Consider the following 13,814-nt stretch of genomic DNA (forward strand, 5'->3'; position numbering starts at 1 on the left):
ATATAGATATGTAAGTAATCTGGAAGGATTTCATACACAGAGAGATCTATGCTGAGTCTTGGAAAAAAAAAAAAGAAACTTCCAAACAAAGGGATAATTATCATTTCAGGTAAAAGAAAGATATAAATAAACATTATAAAGATTAAGATACTTGAGAAAGCTTGCCCATTTGGAGATCTATAATAGTTCTGTGTGATTTGATCCTATGATGAGAAAGAGTAGACAGGCTAGAGGTAAGTTTAGGTCTTATTATGAAGGCCCTTATGAACCTCACAAGTCTTTCACCTTTTTTCCTGTAGGTCAAGTGGATCTGTCAGTGGGCTTTAACAGGGAGAGACACATGTGATGCTGCATTTTAGCATTTGCTATGGATAAGAGTTCAGACCTTCAGTGGCCTTTCAGCTATTTAATTTCAGTTCAGATAGCCAGTGAGAGTCTTCAAAGGCAGTGACGCAGGATGGCTGCTGCCTAGGAATGAGGCACTGGATTTCACTAAGCAGTCCTACTCTAGGATGAGGTACAGGCCAACTTCTCACTTGACCCACCCAGAACCTGGGACCTGTTTTGTTGCTGTTGACAGTAGTTAGAAGTGGCATGTGTTTTAGTCAGTCTTTTCATTGCTTTGACCAAAATGTCTGGGAAGAACAACTTAAAGAAAAGTTTATTTGGGGCTCATGGTTTCAGAGATCTCAGTCCATAAAGAGCCAGCTCCATTGCTCTGGGCCCAAGGTGAGATAGAACCTCACCCTGGAAGGGTGTGACAGAGGGAAACTTCTCCTCTCATAGCCTCAAGAAAGCAGAGAAAAGTCAGGAATGAAGAAAGAACTGCAGGGAAGATGAATCCTTCCAGCACACACACACTCCAGGGACTCACCTTTTCTAGCCACGCCCCATCTGCCTACAATTACACTAAAGCCAGCCCATTCAAAGTAGATAGACTGATTTGGTTACAGCTTTCATAATCTGCTAATTTTACTCTGAATATTGCTGCATTAACACAGGATCTTTTTGGGAACCTCTCCTTTCTAAACCATAACAACATGATGCCAGCACCAGGACCCTAATGTATTAATGGCAGTGGTCCTCAGTCAGGTGAGAAGACATCTGGAAACTAGACCAATATCATTTCAGGCTTTTGGCACAGAGGTGAATTAAAGTATATCTGGCTGGCATCATCAAGCTTTGTGAACTGGCTGATCAATTTGCTAGGGAATAGGAGCAGAGATAGATAATTATCCATTAATTAATCTAATTAAGGACCAGACTCAGGGCTGGGATTGTGGCTCAGGGGTAGAGCGCTCACCTAGCATGCACGAGGGGCCCTGGGTTCGATCCTCAGCAACACATAAAAATAAGTGAATGGAATAAAGGTATTGTGTCTTACTACAACTAAAAAAATAAATATTTTTTTAAAAAAAGGACCAGACTTACATTATTGGTTTTAAAACCCTTGTTGTATTATTTTCTGAATCTCTTTTTAAGTCAATTATTGAATAAAGGTGTACATTTCTAGACTCTCTAATAGGGAAAAGAGATCAGGATTTCAATGTCTGTCTCTGCCACTTCACTGTATAATCCTTAGGTAAATAGCCTAGTTCTTCTAACCTCTAGTTATATCTGTATAATGGAGATGATATTGCCTACCTTATAGGGTCATAGTGAAAATTTAATATGTCTTGTGAAAGCACTTAATATATTCTCAACACATAGATCCTCTTAAAATAGCTTACTTTCTTGTTTGGCTTCTGTTGTAGGTTGTCCTAGGTATTTACTTTTCCAAACAATGGTTGCTTTCTATTTTGTGAAGGTTGGAATATTCCCTACTCTTCCCTGTCCTCCTTGGACCAGAAAATTTTCCTACGACACTCCCAGGTATATACATCTGGCATTTGAATAATTTAAGAAGGTATAGAAATTGACAACTTTGACACTGGCAAATGTTGAACAGCAGAAATAAACTAATGCTTATGTTATACAAGATGTGTGAATTATCAGTGAAGCAAGAAGGTAAAATAATATTCATCCTTAAGAGCTGAAACTTAAGTCTTCTGAGATAAAGGTGAAAGTCCCTTCTTTAATGCTTCTTTTCTCACAATCCTTCAACAGGATTTCATTGACTTAACTAGAGAAACCAGACCAAGGGCAAAGGATCGAAATGGACTCTGTGTGATTGACCTGACAAGAAATGAGGAAGAAAATCGACCTATTGCCACTCTTGATTTGACTTTAGAACCTGTCACTGCCTCCCAAAAGGAGCCAGCCAGTCTTCAGACAGGTGCCAGCCTCTCCAACAAAGAGGTGATAGAAAGCCGGGTGGACAGAAGCTCTCGGCCTACAGCACAGAGAATCATTAACAGTGTTCCTGTAGATTTGGACCTGTTGGAAGAAACCACATTTGAAGGTCCTCAACCCCCTACATCCATCAGTCAGGACTCTGTTTATCCAGCAGAGCCAAATTGTAGCTCAACCACATTCAAAGGTGACCTCAGCTTCTTAGCAAGCCTACAGCTGTCCTCAGGTGTTAGCTCTTTCTCCCCAACAAGCAATAATGGTGGCAGCAGCAATCATAGGCCACTCTTGCCATGCCTGCAGCAAGATGTACCTTGCCCACCTCGAGCCTTGCCATGCCTACTTCAAACTTCACCATGTCCACCACGAGCCTCCTCCTGCCCACCACGAGCCTTGTCATGCCCATCACAGACCACGCAGTGTCAACTACAAACTTTGCCTCACCCACCTCGAGAAGTGCCATGCCCTCCTGAAGATGTCCGATGCCCTCAGTGGAGTATGCCAAGCCCACCTCAAGAGCCATCCTGGCATCCTCAACACCCACCAAGCCCACCTCAAGACTCTCTGAGCCTACTACAAGATGTACCAGGTCCACCTCAAAAGCTCTTCTATCCACAAGACATGGCACACCTGCAAGGCATTCCAAAGTCACTGCAAGACATGCCACAGTCAATAGGAGATGTACCACAGTCACAAGACATGCCATTGTCACTAGGAAATGTACCACAGTCTTCAGGTAAAATGTCACAGTCACCAGGAGGTGTGATTGGTGATATACCACCATTAGGAGATATACCACACTTACCAGATGTGCTGCGCTCACCTAGTGACATGCCATGCTCACCAGGAGACTTGCTTAATTTACCAGAAGACAGGCCTGACTCTCCTCAGAATGATGTACAGAATTGTGATGCTCCTATGGATATCTCAGCTCCATCCTCTCCAAGCTGCTCCCCCAGCCCACAGTCTCCACAGTCTGAAACTTCGTTAGAGAAAGTTCCTTGGCTTTCTGTCATGGAAACACCAGCCAGAAAAGAGATATCACTGTCGGAGCCTGCCAACTCCGGGTCTACCCAGGTACAAGCACGAACACTGCAAGGTGGGCTATACAACAAACCCTGCCTGCACAGACTGAAGTACTTCTTACGACCTCCAGTACATCACCTCTTCTTCCAGACACTAATACCTGATAAAGACACACGAGAGGTGAGCTAACACATCTTCTCCGGGATTGAGTGTCCTTTCTATAGGCCTTGGATAAAATTTCTATAACTGGAATTCATGCATGAGAGGACAGATGAAGTATAAAAGAAATTTTTATCTTTCACATTCAGTATAGAGTCAGATCTGGGTTCAAATTTCAGCCCTACACTTAAAAACCAGCACTGTACAAATTGTTTTACCTTTGTTGATCATAGCCTTCCTATCTGTAAAATGGAGGTAAAAACATACCTCAGAGGGTCACTGAATGAAAGGTGCTTGTTAGTGTCTGATTCATCATGGGCTTCATCAAATTCTTATTTTCAATTCCTATACCTCTGTCTTCCTGACACTCTCATTACAGCTTCTGTATCACAGAGAATAATACTCTCTCATCACTTTAATGCCTACAAAATTATTACTCCAAATTTGAGAGTAGAAATTCAGTTTTAAGACTTTAGTGGGAATGCTACTTCTCATTGGTCTTCATTAATATATGAGAAATAAGCTAGATATATAAGGGGGAAAAATGAGACTAAGTCCCACATTATTAAGCCTTTAAAGCTTGGGTTTTTTTTATTATTTTCCACAACTCCCATCCCCAACATTAAGAAGACTGGCTTGAAGTAGTTCAAAAAGTGAAAAGGCACACTCTCCTTCAGGGAGGAGTGATCAACTTATCAGGTGCCAGAAGTTGACATTTATGTCTTCTCCTTCTGAATGACTATCTACTAGATCATTCTCTTTTCTCCTGCAAGTTTGCTTCAGGTTGGTGAAACATCTGTCCATTATCAAGAGCATCCTTGAGCTGGGTACAGTGGCACATGTCTGTAATCCCAGCTACTCAGGAGGTTAAGCCAGGAGGATCATAAGTCTGAGGCCAGCCCCTCCAATTTAACAAGACCCTGTCTCAAAATAAAATGTAGCCAGGCATGGTGGCACTTACCTATAATCTCAGCAAAGCACTAAGCAACTTAGCAAGACCCCATCTCAAATTTTAAAAAATAAAAAGGGCTGGGAATGTAGCCCCTGGGTTCAGTCCCCAGTGCCAGTAAATAAATAAATATGGCTGAGAATATAGCTCAGTGGTAGAGTTCTCCTGGGTTTAATCACCAGTACTGAAGAAGGAAAAAAATAAGAGCACCTTTGGGTGACTTGAGAGTTTGTAAGTTTCCATAGTCAAGGTTGTGGTACTCTGAGTTGCTGCACCGATATAGAAGCTATTCCTCTTTTGTGTTCACATAGTTCAGATTATGAGTTGGCAATTCAACTAGATGAAGTAGATTTTTCTCCTTCATCCTTATTTTCTTACCTTCTTCAGGAATCTCAGCCATCTGGAACATATCTATAAATCTTTTCTCTCTCTCCTTTAATTTCTTTGGTGCTTTCAGTAAATATTTCTTCACTGGGGAGCTTTCCTCCCAGAACTTCTTTATTCCCTACCTCTGCCACCTGTTAGCCATTTCCCTTGATTCCTCCGAGTCTCTTTTTGTTTAACTCTAAAATAAGAACTGTATCATAAAGTTGTTTGTCTTAAAAGTAAACACATACAACACATAGCTACCTTTCAGAGCTTATGGTAGTGCCCTACAAATACTTTTTTCAGAGCTAGGGATATAACTCAGTATAGAATATGGCCTAGTTAGTGTGCATGAGGCTCTGGGTTCAATTCCCAGCATCACCACCCCAAAAACAACAAATTATTTCCTTTAAGAAATAATTTGAGGGCTGGGGTTGTGGCTCAGTGGTAGAGCTCTCACCTAGCATGTGCGAGGCACTGGGCTCAATCCTCAGCACCACATAAATAAATCAATAAAGGTATGTGTTCATCTACAACTAAAAAAAAATACTTTAAAAAAAAGGAAAGAAATTGTAGACATCAAAACAACATGTAAACATTTGTTTGTAGATGTCCCTAATTTTAGCAAAAAACAAAAACCTGATACAGATTCAAGATTAGAAAGTGTATCCCATGTAAAATCAGTCATCAAAATAAGATTTTTATTTTTCTCTTCTTTTTCTCCAATTTTTATTGCATGCCTTATACATTAATGGTCTCTCATCAGAGCTCAGAGGGAACCTGCAGGGTGATTTGAGACATCAGGAAAGTCAACTGGTCTTCTCTTGTCCTGATTTTCTGGAGAGGCAATTCCAGCCTTTACTGTTTTATTGTATTAGCCTATACTGTCAGATTTTTGTTGGTTAGCCATTTTAAAATTCTTATTTTCTGATTTTAAAAATAATGCTTGTTGTCAGGCACAGTGTCACATGCCTGTAATCCCAGCAACTCGGGAGGCTGAGGCAGGCAGCTTGCAAGTTCAAAGGCAACCTCAGCAATTTAGCAAAACCCTGCCTCAAAATAAAAAATAAAAATGGCTGGGGCTGGGACTGGGGTTGTAGCTCAGTGGTAGAGCACTTGCCTAGGATGTGTGACGCACGGGGTTCAATTCTCAGAACCACATAAAAATGAAATAAAAGTCCATCAACGACTAAAAAGAAAAGTATTAAAAAAAATGATTGAGGGGCTGGGGATGTGGCTCAAGTGGTAGCGCGCTCACCTGGCATGAGTGAGGCACTGGGTGTGATCATCAGCATCACATAAAAGAAAATAAAGATATTGTGTATCCACCTAAAACTAAAAAATAAATTTAAAGAAAAATGATTAGGTTTGTGGCTCAGTGGTTAAGTGCCCCTGGATTCAATCCCTGTTTTCTAAATAAATAAATAAATAAATTTTTTAAATGCTTATTATAAAATATTTAAGAATTACTTGGGGCTGGGGTTGTGGCTCAGCAGTAGAGCATTTGCCTATCATGGGTGAGGCCCTGGGTTTGATCCTCAGCACCACATAAAAATAAATAAATAAAATAAAGGTATTGTGTCCAACTCAACTAAAAATTTAAAAATAATAATAATTATTCATGCTATCAGCAGTTATTATTTTGAATAATTTGGTATATTTCCTTCCCAGTTGTCTTTTCATACATAACCATTTTTTATTTTTTTAATAATTGGGGTTTTAGCATATATTTATTTACTTTTATTGTTGTTGTTGCTTATAGAATGCAAGGGTTAAGACAGTGGCTTTGGGGTTATGCCACTATGTTTGAAACTAGCTTCTGCCATTTGTTGCATAATAAATATTTGCCCTCTAACTATGTTTCTTTTCTTTGTTATTTAAATAGGATCAATAATAGTACATATTTCTTAGGGTTGTTGAAAGAACTAAGGATAATTTATATGTTCAAAAAGTTTTATTAATGTTATTATTCTCATATTAAGTCAACTTTTAATTTTTTCCCTTCTAATTATAAAACTAATAAGTGCCTACTATGGAAAAATTGAAAAATACAGAATAGATTCTAGAGGAAAAAAACCACCCTAACTCTACCACCCAGCTAATAAAACACACACACACACACACACACACACTTTTCACATATTCTCTCCCAATCTACATACATGTTTTAGGGGGACAAAGCATCAATATTTACCATTGTCTCAAAACATGAAATTTTTCTCCTAACAACAAAATATATTTAAATTCTCTTCCATATCTATTTCACTATCTGATATAGCATTACAGTTGCCCTAAATCTCTTGTCACCCTTAACCCAAAATTAACTCAGGCTAGTTCTTGACTCTTGTATTTTCTTTCTATGCTATATTTTAATATAAATTAAGTCATGCTGTATATAGCATTTATAATTCCTTTTAATTTTATATAAGCTTTTCCCCAAGGTCATTAAGAGTTTTTTTTTTTTCAACTATCTTTTTTTTATTATTATTAGTTGTTGATGGACCTTTATTTTATTTGTTTATATGTGGTACTGAGAATTAAACCCAGTGCCTCATACATGCTAGGCAAGTACTCTACCATTGAGCCATAACCCCAGCCCAAGAGTTTTTTAGATAATGTCTTTTTTTTTCTTTTGAAATTATGAAATATTTCAAATACATGGGAAACTTTCTCTTCAACCAGTTCCAGAATCTCTTGTTTTTATGTACTGTAGAAACCTATCCTAATTTCTTTCTTTTTATCTCAACAGAGCAAGGGTCAAAAGTTAGAACCCATCCCTCCTCGAAGACTAAGAATGGTAACAAACACCATTGAAGAAAACTTCCCCCTGGGGACTGTGCAGTTTTTGATGGACTTCGTATCACCCCAGCATTACCCACCTGGAGATATTGTGGCTCATATTATCCAGAAAATCCTGCTCAGTGGCTCTGAGACTGTGGATGTCCTCAAGGAGGCCTACATGCTTCTCATGAAAATTCAACAGTATGAACCATAACAGTTGACTGTTTGGGGGAATTTGGACACAGCACAGCTTTCTGTTGCCTTAACTTTATTCAGCTAACTATTAGGGAGGGTTTCAGTTTCTTTTGCTTTTTTGAGTGGTGGGAGGAGGAGGGGGACTGGAACCTAGGGGCACTCCACCACTGAACTATATCCCCAGCCCTTTTTATTTTGTTTTGAGACAGTCTCACTAAGTTGCCAAAACTGTCCTCAAACTTGTGATCCTCCTACCTCAGCCTTCTTCATTACTGGGATGTGTGAGGTACATGCCCAGCTAGAAGGTTCTTAATATATTAGTATTATTTTAATTGCACAGGAAAACCAATCAAAAGTGGCTTTAACAGCTGCTATAAGAGAATTTAATGATTTATGTACTAGAAACGGAATAAGATGTGAGTTCATTCTGTGTTAAGAAATGGTTACCACAGTCTGTTTTTCAGTTCTGCTTTTATTTTCAGGTTCCACATGTTAGTCATCAACCTCAGGAACTCACAGTAGGAGAGTCCACTTCCCTGATAGTCACATGAGAATTCTGAAATTGAGTTTTGTAGGATTTAATTGGCCTAATATGGAGCATGAACTCATATTTAAACAAATCACTGTGAACTAAGGGGTAGAATATCATGATTCACTCAAAACTAACATGTTTTATCCTGGGGTCCTGGTAGGTAAAGCTAATTAGCTAAGAGTGTAGAGTTGGTTTCCTTAAGATACAATTCCCAAAAGTGACGGATAATGGTTACCAAAAACCAATGAAGTTCTACTACATTCAGACTGACATAGTGATGTACCAGAAGGGTAGACCTGACCACTGAGGATGAGGAGGCTTTTTCTTCTGTCCTCTTCAGAGCCTATTTCTTCTTCTTATATATACTCCATAATTCTAATTGATGTCATTTGACTTTCAGGCTGCATCCAGCCAATGCTAAGACAGTGGAGTGGGACTGGAAACTGCTCACGTATGTCATGGAAGAAGAGGTAACATAATAATTATGAAGGTGCATCTTTTCAGAGGAAGTTTTTACTACAAAGAAAGTTCTACCCCTGCCAAACAATTACAACTAAAATGGGTGCTGTTTTCCAATTCAAATATGAATAGATTCACTCTCCTTTTTGAGATCCCATTTAAAATATTATTAAGTATGCTGGCATGGAAGCACATGCCTATAGTTCTAGCTACTTAAGAGCCTAAGGTGTGAGCCTCACTCAAGCCCACAGGTTTTAGGGCAACATAGTAAGACACCATCTCAAAAACAAACAAACAAACTGTTAATAAATAGGTGTTGGGGCTGTAGCTCAGAGGTAGAGCCCTTGCCTCGAACATGTGAGGCACTGGGTTCGATCCTCCAACACCACATATAAATAAATAAATATTGTGTCCATGTACATTTAGAAAAAATTTTTAAATGCTAACAAATAAATGTAGAAAGTTATAAATCCATTGTTATACATGGGAGAACAACATATGTGAATAAAAATTTGGAAGATCTAAAGAAAATATCGGAGTGGTAACTAATGAAGCTGGACAAAGAAAGCCAGCTGGGTAGAGAAAGCTAGAAATACATGCAGGAGAGACAGTAGCCACATAGGGAAGAAATCTTCTCTTTTAAGCACCAGAGAAGTTTTATTAGATTCAGAAACACAATATATATAGCAAAAGATGTGAGTCAGATATGGGTTGTAAATGTGTATCTGTTGAAAATCTTTAGAGGGAGCAGTCAACCTCCCCATTGTTTAGCAGAGAAAGTTCAATAGCCAGGTTATCTATCTTTCAGGTAAAAAGTCAGAAAATTCCTTATCTGAAAGTAATGAGCCATCTGCAATAAACAAAGACTTCTAATTGGTAAGCTGAAAAAAGGTGTTCCACATTCTGACTTTTAGGGGGTCCCAAAATTAGCTGCCAGAGCTTTGTCTGCTTGCCCTAAAGCAATTAGATAAAACAAATGATTTTCAACTTTGAATTAAATAAAAACTCTATTTCTTAAGAGGCCACCAATGGGTGTGCATCCAAGAAATGAGGGAGTACCCAAAAAAGAGGGAGACATGGAGTCCAAAGAATAGTAGATTGAATCCAAAAGAGTATTGAAGAGAAGTCCCCAAATTAGCAGTGAATAGCAGACCAAGGCAGCAGTTACTCCAGGTTAGAGTGAAGTGACAGAGAGAGGGCTTTAAATAAGAATGGTCTGAGACATCAGTAAAATGGCTTAAGTAAGAAGCTCCAGGTCCTTGTTCTTCAATGGAGACACTGAGTTAACAATATATGGACCAGAAGACCTATGTGAGAACTCTAGAGGCCAGAATACCTGCAGGGCCCAAACTAAAGTAAAACCAAGAAGATATTCCATCAAAAGAGGTAGGAAAGTCTGTGGTACTTTGCATGTCCATGCCCTGTCCCCTACCCAGCACAGCAAGCCACAACCAGAAAGAAGTCTCCCATGGCCTCTCTCTTGGAACAGAAATGAAAGAGTGTACTATGCATCCGTTATGCTAGTTTGTTGGGGACTGCCCAAGGGACTGATTTCCGTCTTGCCAGATTCAGCACTGATATGAACAGTAGCATAGCTTGGAAGCTGCTGAAAATAGAGGCAAGCACTGAAATATATTAGAACTGCAGAGTCTACAGTTTCACAGGCAGATTCCAAGGGATGCAGGAAATTACAAGCTCCTGAAAGAAACAAGGGGCAAGCCACTTGAGAAATTAAAAGATCAGTATATGCGTAATCCCAAAGCAAAGACATCATAAAAAAAGATGTGAGATCCAGTACTTCGTCGAGCCAGGCTTGGTGAAAGTCGTCTTCTACAGAAACTCAATCTAAACTAGACTGGAAAAGGTAGTTATTATTTCAGATGCCTAAATTTCAACAAACTGTCACAGGAAGAGCTGGTTCTCCAAAAAGATTAACAAAATAGACAAACCCTTAGGTAGACTAAGAAAAAGAAAGAAGACATAAAATCAGAGATGAAAAGGGACACATTACAGCTGACACCACAGAAACACAAAAGATCATGAGAGATTACTACAAACCAACCACTGTGTGCCAGCAAATTTGATAACTTAGAAGAAATGGATAAATTTTGATAATTTAGAACAAATGGACATAAACACATTAAGAAGACCACATCATGAAGAAATAGGAAAATACCACTTATTAGATTGGCTACTCTAAAATTTTTAAAGAGGAAAATAAGTGTTGTTAAGGATAATGGAGAAATTGGAATCTCTGTGCACTCTTGAAGGAATTGTGAAATGGTACAATTGCTATGGAAAACCTCCTCAAAAAATTAATAGAATTACCATGTGATCCAGCAATCCCAATTTAAGTTATATATGAAAACAAATTGAAAGCAAGTTCTCAAAGAAATAAGTATAACCCATGTGCAGAAGCAGCATAATTTACAATAACCAAGAAGAAACAACCCCAGGATCTATCAACGGGTGAGTCTATAAACAAAATGTGGTTTAATCATCCAATGGAATGTTAATTCTGTCTTAAAAAGGAAGGAAATCTTGTCACATTCTAAAGCAGGGATGAAACTTTAGGATACTATGCAAGTAAAATATACCAGTCACTAAAGGACAAATACTATGTGATTCCACTTAAATGGGGTATCAAAAATTCAATGAAACAGAAAATAGAATGATAGTTACCAGGGACTGTGGAGAGTAAGAAACAGGAAGTTGTTGTTTAATGAATGTAGAGTTTCAGTGTTGCAAGATGAAAACTTCTAGAGATCTTTTGCACAACTTATGAATATACTTAATACTATGTGCATTTAAAATGGCTGATAGAAATTTAATATGTGTATTTACCACACTTTTAAAAATATGAGAAAACAATAGCAAACATTAGCAAAAAAATATGGAGACTAGTAAATCTCATCCATTGCTGATGCAAAATGTAAATGGTACAACCACTTTGGAAAACAGTTTAGCAGTTTCTTTAAAAAGTTAAACATAAATTTATCATGCAATGTATATATTCAGCTTCTAGATACAGACCTAAAAAATTTGGAAACGTCAAGAGACAACTTACATATTCATAGAAACATTACTTATAATAGCCAAAAAATGTCTACCTACTTGTGAATAGGTAAACAAGATGCACTGTATACATACAGTGAAATACTATTTGGCAATAAAAGGAATTAATAATATAGATAAATTATGGGTGAACCTCAGAAAACATTAAGCTAAATAAAAGAAACCACACCAAAAAAAAAATCACATATTGTGTGATTCTGTATATATGAAATGTCTAGAAAAGGCAAATCTAGAGAGGAATGGGAATTAGCTGCATTAATTAATTCATTCATTCACAAGGGATCTTCTTGGGGTTGAAATGTTCTTAAAAAAAAACGTGATTTTTTTTTTTAGTATAGTATATGGATTTCCAGTATAGTAATTAATTTTAACATAGTCCTGACACTGTAAACTCTAATTATAACATTGAAAATCAATTTAGATACAAAGCATAGGAGAGATTTTTATTAGCCTTTATTATATAAAGTGAAAAGTGCAGAGGACAAAGATTGGAAGATGAAAGGGACATGATCTCTGCAGATTGTCCTTATCTTCCAAAGTAGAGAATCAGGAAATAATGCCTAGATATGATGAAGAATAGTTATTTCTGGAAGATAAGAGGTGGAAGTTTTGCATGAGTGAGTCAGACTTTATGTAGCATAGTATAATTCAGTAGATCATGTTTAATGTTAAGAAATAGCAAAAGCCTATTTCTTCAGAGATATATAGGGTGACTTTCAGAGAGAACTGGTATGGTAGAGAGTATTATCAATACAAGACTTTTCTTTTATTGCAGATTTAACACAAGTACTTGGTTTTTTGTGTGTGTTTGGTGCTGGTAATTGAACCCAGGTGTGTTCTACCATGAAACTACATCAGTTTTGTTTTTGTTTTTGAGATAGGGTCTCACTAAGTTAAACCTGGGCTAGCTTTGAACTTGCCCTCCCCCTTCCTCTTAGCCTCCAGAATAGCTGAGATTATAGGTATACATTGCACCCAATCTAAATACGTGGGTTTTTAAGACAATTTTTTTTGCATCAGTTATTAAGGATCAGAGAAAAATATACACATTTGGAAGGCAACGATATCATCACTTCCTCCTCAAAAGTAATATATACTTTTTTAAAAAATATATACTGATATATACTTAGTATTGTCGTTCTGGTTTCTGATAACTGAACCATACTGTGGAAGGGAATACACCCTGAAATTTGAAAGTTCTCACATATCCCAGAAACATTTGGTGCCTTTTGAGCTCCTGAGCTCCTAACACTTGTCTCCCAGTAAATGGAAGCCAACAAATTGTACATGCCTGCTTGCTATGTGTCAGGTATCAACACTGTCTTTGGTAAGTTAGAATTATACCCAACAAATCACAAAGACACTCAGACTCCAAACAGGTAAGTTAAATCAGGGATGAAGCTACCTTTAAAGCAAATAACAGCAACAAAACATAAGGTCTCTGTGCCACCAAAGCCCGTGTTCTTTGCCTGTGTCAGTTAGGATCATTTTACCTATGACAGGATTCTCTGTGACAGTTGGGACTTGCTTAAACAATAAGAGTATGCATCAGCTCATGGTACCACAAGTTCAGTAGTAGGGTGGACATCATGGTTGTTTGATCTAGCAGCTCAGCAGTTATTAAAAAACCAGTTTCTCTCCTGTGATCTGCAAGCCAGTTTTTAATTTATCCTTGGGCTGATAAAGTCCAGTGAGTAAGAGAGAGACTTGACTTCTCATGGCAGTCTTAAAAATCAAAACATCTACAATTCTGACAACTCTAGACCTCCAGTTGCAACTTAGACATTAGGAAATTATCCATAGGATCCTTTGAACAGATAAATCATTTTTAATCCCTAAAACAAAATAAAATGGTTTCTAAGACCTTACAGAGTATGATTCTTTTAGCAGCTGTCCTATTTTTTTCCTTTTTTTTTTTTTTAATTTAGAGACAGAGTCTTGATAAGTTGCTGAGACTGGCTTTGAACTCTTTTTTTTTTTTTT

General features: G+C 37.8%; 1 protein-coding gene across 3 annotated transcripts in view; it reads left to right on the forward strand.

Moving 5' to 3' along the window:
* Simc1 (SUMO interacting motifs containing 1) overlaps nucleotides 1-13,814 on the forward strand; it is a 95,617-nt gene that overhangs the window by 60,651 nt on the left and 21,152 nt on the right. For 2 of the 3 annotated variants that reach the window (XM_048792300.1, XM_015488499.2), the window contains exons 2-4: nucleotides 2,107-3,495; nucleotides 7,539-7,771; nucleotides 8,698-8,767. In XM_048792300.1, coding sequence (XP_048648257.1) covers nucleotides 2,107-3,495; nucleotides 7,539-7,771; nucleotides 8,698-8,767 — 1,692 coding nt within the window. The remainder of the gene's footprint in view (nucleotides 1-2,106; nucleotides 3,496-7,538; nucleotides 7,772-8,697; nucleotides 8,768-13,814) is intronic. The other variant, XM_048792301.1, reaches the window with a different exon arrangement.

This window comes from Marmota marmota, unplaced genomic scaffold, assembly GCF_001458135.2.
Source record: "Marmota marmota marmota unplaced genomic scaffold, marMar, whole genome shotgun sequence".
NCBI lineage: Eukaryota > Metazoa > Chordata > Mammalia > Rodentia > Sciuridae > Marmota > Marmota marmota.